Below are 13,562 nucleotides of genomic sequence, written 5' to 3' on the forward strand. Positions count from 1 at the left end.
GAGTATTTGGAGGTGTCGTCTATCCAACCCCCTTCAAACCGGCCACCGATCTTCCAACAGGTCTCACTTTCTTTGTTCGAGGTAATATTGTACCTACATGGCTTAATCAGACCATGGCTGCTGTGCACAGTCGGTGGTTAAACCGACTGGTAGTCCGGGCTCTGATACCACTTGTAGGATCGAAAAGAATTTAGATATCTTCACAATTGCTCTGATACCTAAGTTCTCATAGTTTTGCTCTTGGGCTCTCCCCAAAAAGCCTCATGCCAATGGAGATATCTTTCTCTTATAAATCAAAAATTTTTCCCATATATTTTTTAATATGAGATTATGTTTACAACCTTACAAATCCAACAACTTGTTGATTTTTGCAAGGGAGTTGTGCCATGTCGAATCGGACTGAAGGAAGCATCCATCCAGTAGAGCATACAAACACTGCTCAATCTTTTGCTTGCCCTCTGTAGACAGCAAAGATGAAATAACCAGTTTACTTTTTCAATCCCTTTTCAGTTTTATGTATAATACTCCTGGCGTGAGAGTATTATAGAATCTTCACAATGTCAATGTTCAATAAAATAGTCAGTGCAAACTCAACTTCAACAATATCAACACAATTTGATTCCCTGACTCATAAAACATAAGCCTACCGTCCTATCAAAACAAATATGCAAAAATAAAATTCATATCAATGTCTGGCAGAGGCAATATCAAACTCGTCAGTATTAGATCTTAGGTGCCCCTTCTCTATCAATCATGTGGAATTATGTAAGTCAAAAGAAAACGAGAGGCAAGCGATTCTTCTCCTCATACAAAAAGGCAGAAAAATGAACAAACCAAACAATTTCTTTAGAAAGTCCTAAACTTGTAAACATGAACTTGCTAGATTACTTATCTCGGCCGACACTTTTTTGCATTGTAGGTATGAACATTGCTGTAACATGCTCTCTCGTGTATTTCCTAATGCATGTTTTCTTTTCTTATGTACTTTGTTGAGTCGCACATCCATCAACATCACTGTGTTTTTTTTTTCTGTGAGATCTATACTACTACAGGCTGTTCTATATTGTTCTCATTGAAAACTGCACTTGCTTGATCAGTAGGTGTCAAGTTACATTCATTCAGATACAGGAATGAATATCATTGGCTGTCTTCATCTATACAAATGTCATTTTAATTAGCCTACAAATCGAATCATAAAAGATTATATAATTGTCCAGGTGTGGAATTCAGAAACAGTAGGTAGGTCACTTCAACAAGTCTTGCAGCATTTCACAAATGTGCTTTATTTAAGACTGAAGGTACTTCACACGCCGTTAAGCTTTGGAAGGGAGAGGATGAAGCTTTCTGATAGCTTCAACCATGGCAAAGCAGGGAAGATGAGTTATGTTACTCTCTGGGTGTGTCTTCTTATTGCAGTGACCTTGCTTTGCCTCATCAAATCCGGTTTCAACACCGCAGGCGCATGTAAGTGATCACCTTGCTGTTCCATAAGCATTTTGATTCCTTTACTGAATCATGGCCACTTTAATTTCCTTGTCAGTGACCCTGCAAATATCCATCTGGTCCAATGTTTTATCGACGGGGCAACTGAATAATACTGAACGACAAGGTTGGTGATTTTGTCCTTTTTACCTGCTCCAGATAACTATACTTGGATTTTACTATATCCATCATTGCTAGGCTGATTAAGTCTCTTTTGCTGATAATTAAGCAATTTAATTGGAGTTTCTCCTTTTCCACATATTCAATGCTGATCAATCGAGCTTCTTTAGTTTTCAAGAAACATGGTTGATCTTCTAAAACTCATTTGAGAGGATTGAGAAACATAGTTGTTATAATTATGTAAAAACTATTGGATCATAACTAGATAAAAAATGTGTTGTATTTTTCTTATTAGGACAGTTAGGCCGTCCTTATTAGAGATGTTGGTGGAACGTCACTTATTGACTTATTGCATGGTAAAGATGAAAAGGTATAAATCAAAGGGCAGAGAGACCAAAATTACACGCAATTATAGCACATATAATCTTGTAATTGTTACATAATTGTAGCAATCGTATAATTGCTATAACTACACAATTATAATACTATAAGATGATAGCTTCTACAATATTATGTTGACTAGTGTCGTTACAATTAAAGTACCAACTATATTTTGTAACTACTATAATATAATGTTGACCAAGGTTAATCGACCAATATTGACTCGAGATAAAGTATTATAATAGTTATATAATTACTATTTATAAGAGTTAAAGTGTTGCTAGACATAATATTGAACCAATATTAATTAGAGATAAAGTATTCAAATTGTAACAACTATATACTATAGTTGTTATTCATATTGATGAATTAAAATATCTATATTATAGCGATTTTAAAATCATAGTTATTATAATTATGTAAAAACTGTTGGATCATAACTAGTATAATTGTGGAGTAGCTACAAAAGTACCAAAAATAAGGGTAGTTTTGAAAAAAAATATATATAATGATGTGAAATAGGGTGCTAATTGTTCTGATAGTACCTAGAGAACTCTGATTGTACACATTTCAGTTTCTGTGGATTTCTGGAATTACAAAGAGTTCAAATATGTTATCCATTGTTTATTTCAACTTCTTAGAGGTGTTAAAATGTAATAATAAAGAATCATCAAAAACTTTCACGTCTGATATAAAATCATATCAAGCCTAATGTGGCTTGATATATATAGAATGATATCAAGCCCACATTAGGCCTGATATGGAATCATATCAAGCTCAACGTGGATTTGATATCGAATGATATCAGACCCACGTTGGGCCTGATATGATTCCATATCAGGCCCAACGTGGAGAATTTTGACGATTCTTTCTTATTACATTTTAACATCTATGAGAAATCGAAATAAATAATGGATAACATATTTGAACTACTTGCAATCTTAAAAAATCACAATAACTGGAATGGATGTAATCGGAGCTCTTTAGGTCCATCAGTGAGTTTTGGTCGAAATCCACTAATAGATCTAAAGAACTCCAATTATATCTATTTCAGTTTCTGTGAATTTATGGGATTGTAAGGAGTTCAAATATGTATCTATTATTTATTTCGATTTCTCAGAGTAATTAAAATATTTTTATAAGAATTGATATATAAAAGAAAAGAAAAAAGAAAAAATATTATAAAAATATAAAGAAAGGGAAGGGAAAGAAATGATAAAAAAAAATAATTAGAGGATAGAATGAAAAAAAAACGGTACACTGAAAAGATATATCTTTGATATGTAATAAAGTACGTCTTTGGACAAATTTAAAAACTTAAATACGCTTTTTATTTTAGTAAATTGTCTTTTTTGTTTTTACTTCCTCCGTCGGAGGACAAGAAAACTCTTTCATGTATCAAAGCTTACTCTACTTTTTTGGTCACGCGCTTGCTATAGTGGGGGCAAAGAGTCCTACTTTCTCGTTCGAGGATGCACAGGTCAGTGACACGCCCAATGAAGACGAGCAACTTCCCGTAGGTGAGTGCTATACCCCCGCCTCCCCCCACAATTTAGTTTCAGTTTATCAAACCAATTATTTTTTTTTTTTTTTTTTTTTTTGCAGGTCATTAAATCGTCGGTAAAGTAAAGAAAAATCTCCAATGACAACTTAAATTTTACATATAATCCCCACTCATAAAAAATTCCGTTTCCACTCCCTGCATGCAAAGTTTTATTTGCTTCAACTCACTCATGCAAATATTGTGACCTAATTGCCCTTCGAATTTTTAGGCATAAAAGGTCTAAAAATGAGTATATTTTCTATCCAATTGAGTATCATTTAAATAAAATCTAATATATTCGAGTATATTTTCTATTAAAATTGTCCTTTATATTTTTTAGGTATAAATAGTCTAAAAATGAGTATAATTTCTATTAAATTCAACATTTTAAACTAGAATAGTATATTTTCTATTTAATTGAGTATGATTTTTTTCCTATTTAATATAATTCCTCCTAAATTCAGTATTATTTGAAAAAAAATTAGTATATTTTTTATCCAATTGAGTATCATTTAAAGAAAATCTAGTATATTTTCCATCCAATTGAGTACCATTTAAAGAAAATCTAGTATATTTTCCATCCAATTAAGGTGAAAAAGAATCGTACTCAATTTGATAGAAAATATACTAGATTCTAGTTTAATGTACTTAATTTAAGATGATTTATACTCATTTTTAGATTTTTTATACTAAAAATATCAGGGACAATTAGGTAAGTATATTAGATTAGGGAATAAAAACAAAAACTTTTGTCAATGGAGTATGCATATAAAATTGTGTTTACTAATGGGGCCTTAAATCGTTATTAATGATATAATATTCCCACGTTCTGATCGATGCAGGGGATGTCGGAGTAACGTGTGACTACACCGGCGCCGACTCCGACACTTGCTGGATCGCCGGCGATATCAGAGTCCTCACCAACTCATCCACCATCATGGTCGCCTCGCCGCTCGCCGACCAATTCTCTCCGTCGCAAAACACGACGTGGAAGATCAGACCTTACACCAGAAAGCAGGAGGTGACGACCCAGAAACTCGTCCGAGAGCTGACCGTGGCGTTGACCTCACAGCCTCCTCGCTGCACGGTCAACCGCAGCACCGTGCCCGCTCTGTTCTTCTCCACCGGCGGCTTCATCGGCAACTACTTCCACGACTTCACCGACGTCATCATCCCCCTCTTCATGACGGCCAGGAGGTTCAACGGATCCGTCCAGTTCGTCGTGGTGGATTTCAGCGCCGCTTTCATGGAAAAGTACCGGCCAATTCTGGAGCGGCTCTCGGATCACCCCGTCATCGACATGGACGGCGCGGACGACGCAGTGCGTTGCTTTTCCCACGCGCACGTCGGCCTTCTCAGCCACAAAGTGCTGGGCATCGATTCCTCCAGCTCCCCAGATGGCGTCTCCGTGCACGACTTCAGAGACTTCCTGAGGGCGTGCTTCTCGCTCAAGCGAAATTTCAGCAGCCCGAGTAGCAAACCGAGGCTGCTGCTAATTCTAAGGAAAGGCCCGCGATCCTTCGTCAACGAAGCAGAGGTGGTGAACACCGCGGGATCGCTCGGGTTTGAGCTGATCTCGACGACTCCGGAGGACGCCGACAACCTCTCGCTCTTCGCCCGAATTGTGAACTCGGCGGATGTTCTCGTGGGGGTTCACGGCGCAGGGCTGACCAACATGTTGTTCCTCCCTGACCATGCCACGCTGCTTCAGATCGTTCCTTGTTGCGGGATGGCGATGACGGCGGGAAACAGATATCTCTTCGCCGAGCCGGCCCTGGACATGGGATTAAGGTACGTGGATTATGAGATAAGCGAGGAGGAGAGCTCGCTGATCGATATGTACCCCAGAGGCGGCGCAGTGTTCAAGGACCCTGCTTCCATTCAGAAAGAACAAGGATTTGTTGCGTTTTGGAACATTTATTTGAATCAGCAGAAGGTGAAGCTGGACGTCGAAAGGTTTCGGAGCAAGCTGCTTGATGTTCTTCATAGTATCAAAAATTAGAAGGCATTCAGTCGTTCTCAATTCATAGTGCCCTATATATGTTTGTGTTTATTTCAATTTTTTTAAGGTCAAGTGTTTCAGTTGTTTTTGTTATTACATTTCAGAGTTGTAATTTATTGGGATGGGAAAAAAATCGAAAGGTTCTTTTTAAAATGTGTTCATGAGCACATTATTCATTTGAGCTAAATGTCTTCTAAATTTACTTATTCGTTTACTTATACCATTAATACATAATCAAGTCATCATCTTCTATTATGAGAAGGAGGCATTCACTTCAACGTACTCTTTCTTAATCATGTTTTCTTTTAAATGAAAACTATGCGGTGCATGCCTTCTATGTAAATGTTCCTCTTTAGTGTAAATTTTGCAATTATACAAGTCAATCTGCTCATTTTGCAATTAGTTACAGGCGCTTTCTTGTACTTGAAAAGGTCGTTGAGTCTATAAAATTCTCGTGTACGTATACTTGTGTAAAATATGGCTGCAACAGAGCCATGCGACTTACCCAGACAAATATATATGCAGATGAAGAAGTATGCAGTGACGCACCATGAATGTTTCTGCCCTGCCTGTCAGTGATATTTTAGCTGATCAAGTGAAATATTGTTAGTGTTATGCTTTAGCAATAACCAGGTTTTTCGAGGTTGAGTTGTGCAAGAAGGATCCAGTTCTAGCATTGTATGGAGAGGATGATCATTTGATCCTGTCGAGAAGCTGAGAAGATGGATCTGTCGGTGTGTTGTGTCTGGAAGGTTGACCTCATCCCTATGACCCGGTGGCGAGTTGTGCGGCAGAGACATGTGCGACTAGCAATGTCGCTGGCCTCTCCTTGCGGCGGCTCAGAGCCTCCTTGTGGCGTGGCGGCGGCTAGCGCGAGAGGTAGAAGCGACGACAACCGGCATGAAGGAGAGAGGCGAGCATCGAAGGAGAGGGGAGGAGGCGTCCTTGAAGAGACCGTCGTCGGCCATGCTGCTAGCGATCTCCGGCGAAGAGCGTGAGAAGGAGAGAACCCTTCCTTGGTGGCGGAAAGAAGCCCAAACCGCCCCCATCTTCTGGCTCTGCAAACAGTGCTTTCTATAAGCACCAGCAACCCTAATTGGTCTCAAATGTCCAAAATGTCCTCCCCTTTTCTCCAAATCCCTCCTCTGCCCCTTAATTATATCTGCATCACAAGCCTCCCCTTCAAGTCTAGTCGAAGGAGGCGCAAGTCCGACTGGCTAGACAGTCTATCGCAAAGGGCTGAACCGCTCTCGATATCAAAGTCAAATCACGGAACTCATCGTATAATGGAACGCGAGCGATTGCTGTCATAATGGTGCCGCACGGGAGAGGGTGGCGATGTTGAGCCAACTATGAAAAAATAGTACCGAGTCAAGTAACCGGCCAAGCGTCGAGCGAGCGGCAAAGCATCAAGCGAGCGACGAGTAATAGTCGATCAAGCGACACGTGGGACGAGTAGACCGAGCGGACAAGCGATGCCGAGCGCGTGATTGCGGAGACGTCGAGTGTGCGACCGCGAAGATGCCAACCGAGCGATCGGAAGGACGAACCCCAAAATATGTTGGTCGGATTGCTGTGAAGTGTGATCAGGAAATGTCGGACATGATGACCATAAAATGCCGACCTGTCAACCGAGCGGGTGATGCCGCACTGGTGACCGAGAAAATATCGACCAGTCGACCACAAGATGCTGAGCAGACCATCGAGAGAATGTCGAGTGTTCGACCGAGTAGTCTAAGTGTATGGCCGAACGGACGACTGGGAGAATGCCAACAGGACGATCGTAAAATGCCAATCGGATTGTTGTAAAATGCGACCGGGCGACCAAAGTATCGACCGCGAGATGAAAAATAAGGCCGAGCGACTGCCAAGCAAACTATTGGGCGAACGCCGAGTGAGCGCCTGGACAAATACCGAGTGAGAGGCGAAGCAGCGCTGGGCAGGAGTAGAGCCTAACAACCGAGCGACAACATAGCCTGTGAAATCAAGTGCGCAGAGATGAAAGTTGTGAGCCGAACGGGCGCATCACACGTGAACTGAACTGGAGTGTGGCCCGTGAGTCGAAGGTGTATGGGTGCGAAAGTCGTGAACAGAGCAGACGCATCGCATGCGAAATCTAATGCGCACAGAAACGAAAGTCGTGAGCCGACCGAGCGTAGAGCTTATGAGCCATTATGGTTCGAAACCAGTGGAGATACTCTTGTCCACGACCCTTGGAGATAGCTCGACCCCGAACGAGGGAGATAGATGCCTGTGAAGACTGCTCGACCCCGAACGGAGGAGATAAAATACCCGAAGCTGGCCCGAGACCAGTGACGATCACTCGATCCCGAACGTGGGAGATGTAACATCTGACGCTCTAATAAGCTGGTCGCCGATGATGCGAGGGTTTAAGGTCGCCACTCGACCGCCGATGACGCGAGGGTTTAAAGTCGCCGCTTGACCGCCGATGACGCGAGGGTTTAAGGTCTCCGCTCGACTGCCGATGACACAAGGGTTTAAGGTCGTTGCTTGACTGCCGATGACGCGAGGGTTTAAGGTCGCAGCTCGACCGCCGATGACGCGAGGGTTTAAGATCGCCGCTCGACCGTCTTCTAGCATAACTCAAACTTGGTCGATCGGCACGGGGTCTTCGGCCTCGAGCCCGTGGCTCAGATAACATACGCCAGGCCGATCGGCACGGGGTCTTCGGCCTCGAGCCCGTGGCTCGGATAACATACGTCCTGTCGATCGGCACGAGGACTTGGGCCTCGAGCCAGTGGCTCAGATAATATACTCCCGGTCGATTGGCGCGGGGTCTTCGGCCTCGAGCCCGTGGCTCGGATAATATACGCTCGGTCGATCGACGCGGGGTCTTCGGCCTCGAGCCCGTGGCTCGGATAATATACGCCCGACCGATCAGCACGGGGTCTTCGGTCTCGAGCCCGTGGCTCGGATAATATACGCCCGTCCGATCGGCACGAGGTCTTCGACCTCGAGGAATTAGGGCATATCATATAACTGAAAGAGAGAAGATAACACAAAAACTGACCTACCGACCAGCAGAGGATTTGACTCAGTTCCTCGACTCTTGAATACCCGTGGAGTGAGGAGAATGACACATTCGCCGAAACCTACCGAGGTCATGAGGATGGTAGAATTTTCCGACGTCATCCATCTTCACGTTCCAGATCAGGTGCGTTCCCACAAACAGCGCCAATATGATCCTATCGAGAAGCTGAGAAGATGGATATGTCGGTGTGTCGTGTCTGGAAGGTTGACCGCATCCCCATGACCCGGTGGCTAGCTGTCTTCGGTGTTGACCAAGTCATCCGGAGCCCCCTGGTCAACAGTACATGTAGCCAGCGACTGGATTGCCCCGGTCTCTGGTACCCCGATGCTTGAGGCGGGTCCCACGGATATATAAGTAGCCGCATAGAATAGAGCAATAAAATAAGTGACGAGTATGAGAACGTACCCTGGCCCCGGGGGGGGGGGGGGGGGGGCGCCCTCGGATAGGTGGGTGAGCTGATCGAGATACTGACCGAGTCGTCACGACCCTGAATAGTAGATAAATGTCCACCAGGTGAGTAGCTGGCTCTGGTGGCTCGGAGCCGGACGTGATATGGATTCGTAGGATGACACACTGCCCGACTACAACCTCGGCACGCAGGCCGGAATGCAATAGCGGCATGAAGGCCGAACACTCCATCGGCTCGTAGGCCGAGATACAAGAGCGGCATGAAGGCCGAACACACTCTCGGCTCGCAGTCGGAATATAGGCATATTACAATACCTGAGCCCTCGGGCGGCGACTGCTCGGAGGGTGACGACGGCTACTAGGAGGTGCCGACAGTTGCAGAAGTGGCTGCTAGAGGTGATGGCGCTGGACTCCGGAGGCGCTGGCCACTAGAGGCGGCTGTGTCCGTGGCGGCCAGAGGTGGCGACGTTGGCTGCTGGAGGCTGTGGCCATGGCTGCAGTGGGAGATGTCGATGACGACAGCAGTGGGAGATGTCGGCGGTGGCAGTCCCTAGAGGAGGCGCGCGACCGACGGGAGGTGCTAGCGGCCACCAGAAGCAGTGGCATCGACCACCGGAGGTGGTGTCCGTTGAAGACGGAGGCGACCTTCTCCGACAGCGTCTGAGTCGACGAGGAGAGGAGGTAGCAGAGAGGGAGAGCAGGGGAGTTGTGCGGCAGCGACGTGTGCGACTAGCGGTGTCGCTGGCCTCTCCTTGCGGCGGCTCAGAGCCTCCTTGTGGCGTGGCGGCGGCTAGCACGAGAGGTAGAAGCGACGACAACCGGCATGAAGGAGAGAGGCGACGACGCCGATGCCGAAGGAGAGGGGAGGAGGCGTCCTTGAAGAGACCGTTGTTGGCCATGCTGCTGGCGATCTCCGGCGAAGAGCATGAGAAGGAGAGAACCCTTCCTTGGCGGCGGAAAGAAGCCCGAACCACCCCCCTCTTCTGGCACTGCGAACAGTGCTTTCTATAAGCACCAACAACCCTAATTGGTCTCAAATGTCCAAAATGCCCTCCCCTTTCCTCCAAAATGCCCTCCCCTTTCCTCCAAATCCCTCCTCTGCCTCTTAATCACATCCGCATCACCATCTTTTTCTTCTTATGGTCAGTTTATTTGGGAGAGCGGAAACTAAAACTAAAGAAAAATTTTCGCAGTGGAAAAGTTTTTGTCGTTTATTTTATTAAAATTTTCATATGAAAGAGAAACGCAATCCATCAATGGATGGTTGTGGAGCCAAAATCGATCACCTCAAAATCGGACAGAAAGCCGCGGATGGGAAAAAAAATGATGCATATATCTATTTTCATTCATAAAATTACACCATATACCAAAAAATGATGCATGCACCCTTTTTAACTCATAAAATTACACCATATACCTAAACAAATGATGCATATACCTTTTTTTATTTATAAAATTACATTGCATGTATCCACCTTCCTCTATTAAGATAAATAAACATGCAAAGGAAGAGATTTCTTCACTCTTTCTCATCTTTTCTTCCGAGGATAATTTTCCACTATAAATTCCTTTCCTTTCCTCATCCGCGCTTTAAAATAAACGGAGCATTAATGATGAGATTGTTTAAAAATTAATTTTGGTAATCAATAAATTAAATAAAAGATAGGATGACTATTTCAAGAGGAGATCTTAGTAAATTAATTTTTTAAATAAATTAGAAATTAATGTATAATGGCAGATTGGCCGATATAATTAGATTGAAGTTTTAACTCGCACAGGAGTTGGGTTTATGGATGTGATTATATCAATGCGAAATCAAGTATGCGTGAATATTAAATCCATATGGAACTAGGAGTGTAAAATTAGAATTAATTGTATTTATATATTAAAAGATTAATCGATTATTATTATATTAATTATTTAATACTTACAACAGATTAATCAGATTAATCATAGATATAATATTAATTTAATTAATTAATAGTATTAATTAATCAAATCAATTAATGATAATTAATAATATTTAAGTGATCTATGTCTTTTCACCATTTAGAAGAAATCTTTCACTTTTTGATAGTAACCCTTCATTCCTATAAAAGAAACCTCATTCATTCCACTCAAATCATTCAATTCTTAAATTGTGAATTCTCTTCATGAATTATCTTCTCTCTTCTCTCTCCTCTCTTAGAGTTCAAAGGTTTCGACAGGGCTCAAAATTTGGAGTGCTCCTATTTTGAGACGTAAGTCATTATATCTTAGAGATGAATGTCAATAAACACTACAAAAATAACTAAGTTTAGCGATCGAATTAGTGATGAAAATCTAATTTTGTCAGTAATATAGCGATAGAAAAAAATTTCCATTACTAATTAACAACAGATTTAGATTTCTATCACTAATTAGCCACGAATTTAGATTTTAGTTGCTAATTAGCGATGGACTCAGTTTTCGTCGCTAGTTTGGGGATCAAAATTAGGGTTTCATCCCTAATTTTGATTCTCGGCCACAACATTCTTCTCGTCTCTCCGACGATTTTGATGAGGGCCCCGATCTCCAGCTAACTGCTCTCCTCTCCTCTAGATCTCTTTGGAACACAACCTTTTCTCCTCTCCGTCGATACACTCCTCTCCCCTTCCCTCTTCTTTTCTCTTTCCTGTCGCAAGCTCGGGTCCACGAGCTTGGTTGGTCTTGAGCTCGTGGCTGTGATCTGTTGGATCGGGTGGACCAGTTAGAGGGGGTGAATAGTCTACAAAATAAAGTTACAACTTCTCTTGCTGTTGAATTAACAAGGACACACAGTAATTAATCAATAAAAGGAATAACATTAAAATAAGTAAGAGACTTAGATATTTTACTTGGTATACAACCGAGAAGATTGCTAATCCAAGACAATAAAAGTACTAAGCAAAACTCCTTCAATAGGGGTTGGAGGCGAAGAAACCCTTTACAGTAGTTGGAAGCTCAAAAATGAAGTTCAGAAAAAGAATACTGAGGGGTTGTTTGGTAGGCAGGTTTAGGAGGTTGGAATGGGAATGAAATATATTTCAATCCCATTCCTAGTGCTTGGTAGATGAGAATCAGAATCAAAATAAAAATTTGATACTCCTGATTCTATAACCCTCCTCCCCCAAGGATATCACTAAATCCATTCCTCCCCATTCCTTTCTCTCTTTTTTTGGGATAGCCCAGCCCCAAGTAGCCTGAGCCTCTTCTCCATACGAGCGTCTTCTCCGCCCCTCTTCTTCCCCATCCGCTCAAGCCTCCTCCATTCTTCTCCTCCTTCTTCTTTTTCTCCCCATTCTTCTCTTCCTCTTGGTCGCGCCCCCTTCTTCTCAACGCCTATTTCTCCTCCTCCTCTCAACCGAAGTCGTTGCCATCTAAGCTTCCTCCTCCCAACCGAAGTTGCAACCATTAAAGCTGCTTCTCCCCCCCCCCCCCTTTTCTCTTCCTCCTCCCAACCAAAGTTGCTGCCATCAATAGAAACTGCAATCTTAAGTAAATCTTTTTATCCGAATGATTTTTTGGAATTATGATTTTTCCTAAGTGAATGACTTCTGATTTTGAAATTGTGTTTAATTTGTTATCTGTTGTTATGTGATGTAGATAAACATGGCAGGACCACCGTTTAACCATATAAGACATAGATTAATGTGCACTTTGTGGAATATGTATGGAATGCTCATGGTTTGTTTGGTTGTCATACTTTATCAAATTGTAATACTTGCATATCGTCGAATAGGATTCATCAAATAAAAAGTAGGAAGGATAAACAGATTGCATGTGTGGAATGGATGTTTAGCCTTACAAAAGAAAGCAATGAAATAAGTGTTGGTTGCTACTCGGAAAACCTATAGGTTCCACTGTACAAAAATTTTGTACAAAGGTCTGAACCTTTTCCTAGCTACCATGTGTTCTTTTAAATTAAATTTTGGATCGCCTGCGGAACTTAACACGTTTGATCCAAAACTTAATCTATTTGTTCTTTTAGGTTTTGACTTGGATCTCCTGCGGAACTTAACACGTTCGACCCAAGTCTCCTTAAGTTATTAATTCCATTAAATATTAATTTCCATAAAAGGTTCCCAGTACTGACGTGGCGAGGCACATGGCCTTCTTGGATATGGGAGCAACCACCACCGACTAGACAAAACCTTTAATAGAAAGCTAATATTTAATTTCCTAAAATAACTTTAGGTTAACCAAAGAGAACAATCAAATCACAAGGAAAAGAAAGAAACAAAAGAACACAACTTCGAAAAAACATATTCGAAATTCTAGAACGTAAGCCTCTTGTATTTGGTATTATTTCCATAAATAACTAGCATGATGCGGAAATAAAATTTACTAGTTATACCTTGTAGAAAAACCTCTTGATCTTCTACCGTATTCCTCTTCTAACCTCGGACGTTGTGTGGGCAACGATCTTCCGAGACGAGAAACCACCAATCACCTTCTTCTCCTCCTAGCTAGGTTCGGCCAACAAAGAGGAAGCTTCACCAAGGAAGAAAAACAAAATACTAACCAAGCTCCAAGGGATGCTAGCTTTCTCTCCTTCTTCTTCTTCTTCTCCGAGT

At 42.4% G+C, this 13,562-nt stretch overlaps 1 protein-coding gene across 1 annotated transcript; it reads left to right on the forward strand.

The window, feature by feature from the left end:
• Positions 1-1,243: 1,243 nt before the first annotated feature.
• On the forward strand, positions 1,244-5,648 carry LOC122013829 (alpha-1,3-arabinosyltransferase XAT3-like). The gene is made up of 4 exons (XM_042570072.1): positions 1,244-1,464; positions 1,541-1,609; positions 3,423-3,503; positions 4,369-5,648. Exons 1-4 carry the CDS (start codon positions 1,335-1,337, stop codon positions 5,526-5,528), a joined length of 1,440 nt encoding a protein of 479 aa, XP_042426006.1. The 5' UTR covers positions 1,244-1,334; the 3' UTR covers positions 5,529-5,648.
• Positions 5,649-13,562: the final 7,914 nt, after the last annotated feature.

This window comes from Zingiber officinale, chromosome 1B, assembly GCF_018446385.1.
Source record: "Zingiber officinale cultivar Zhangliang chromosome 1B, Zo_v1.1, whole genome shotgun sequence".
Taxonomy (NCBI): Eukaryota; Viridiplantae; Streptophyta; class Magnoliopsida; order Zingiberales; family Zingiberaceae; genus Zingiber; species Zingiber officinale.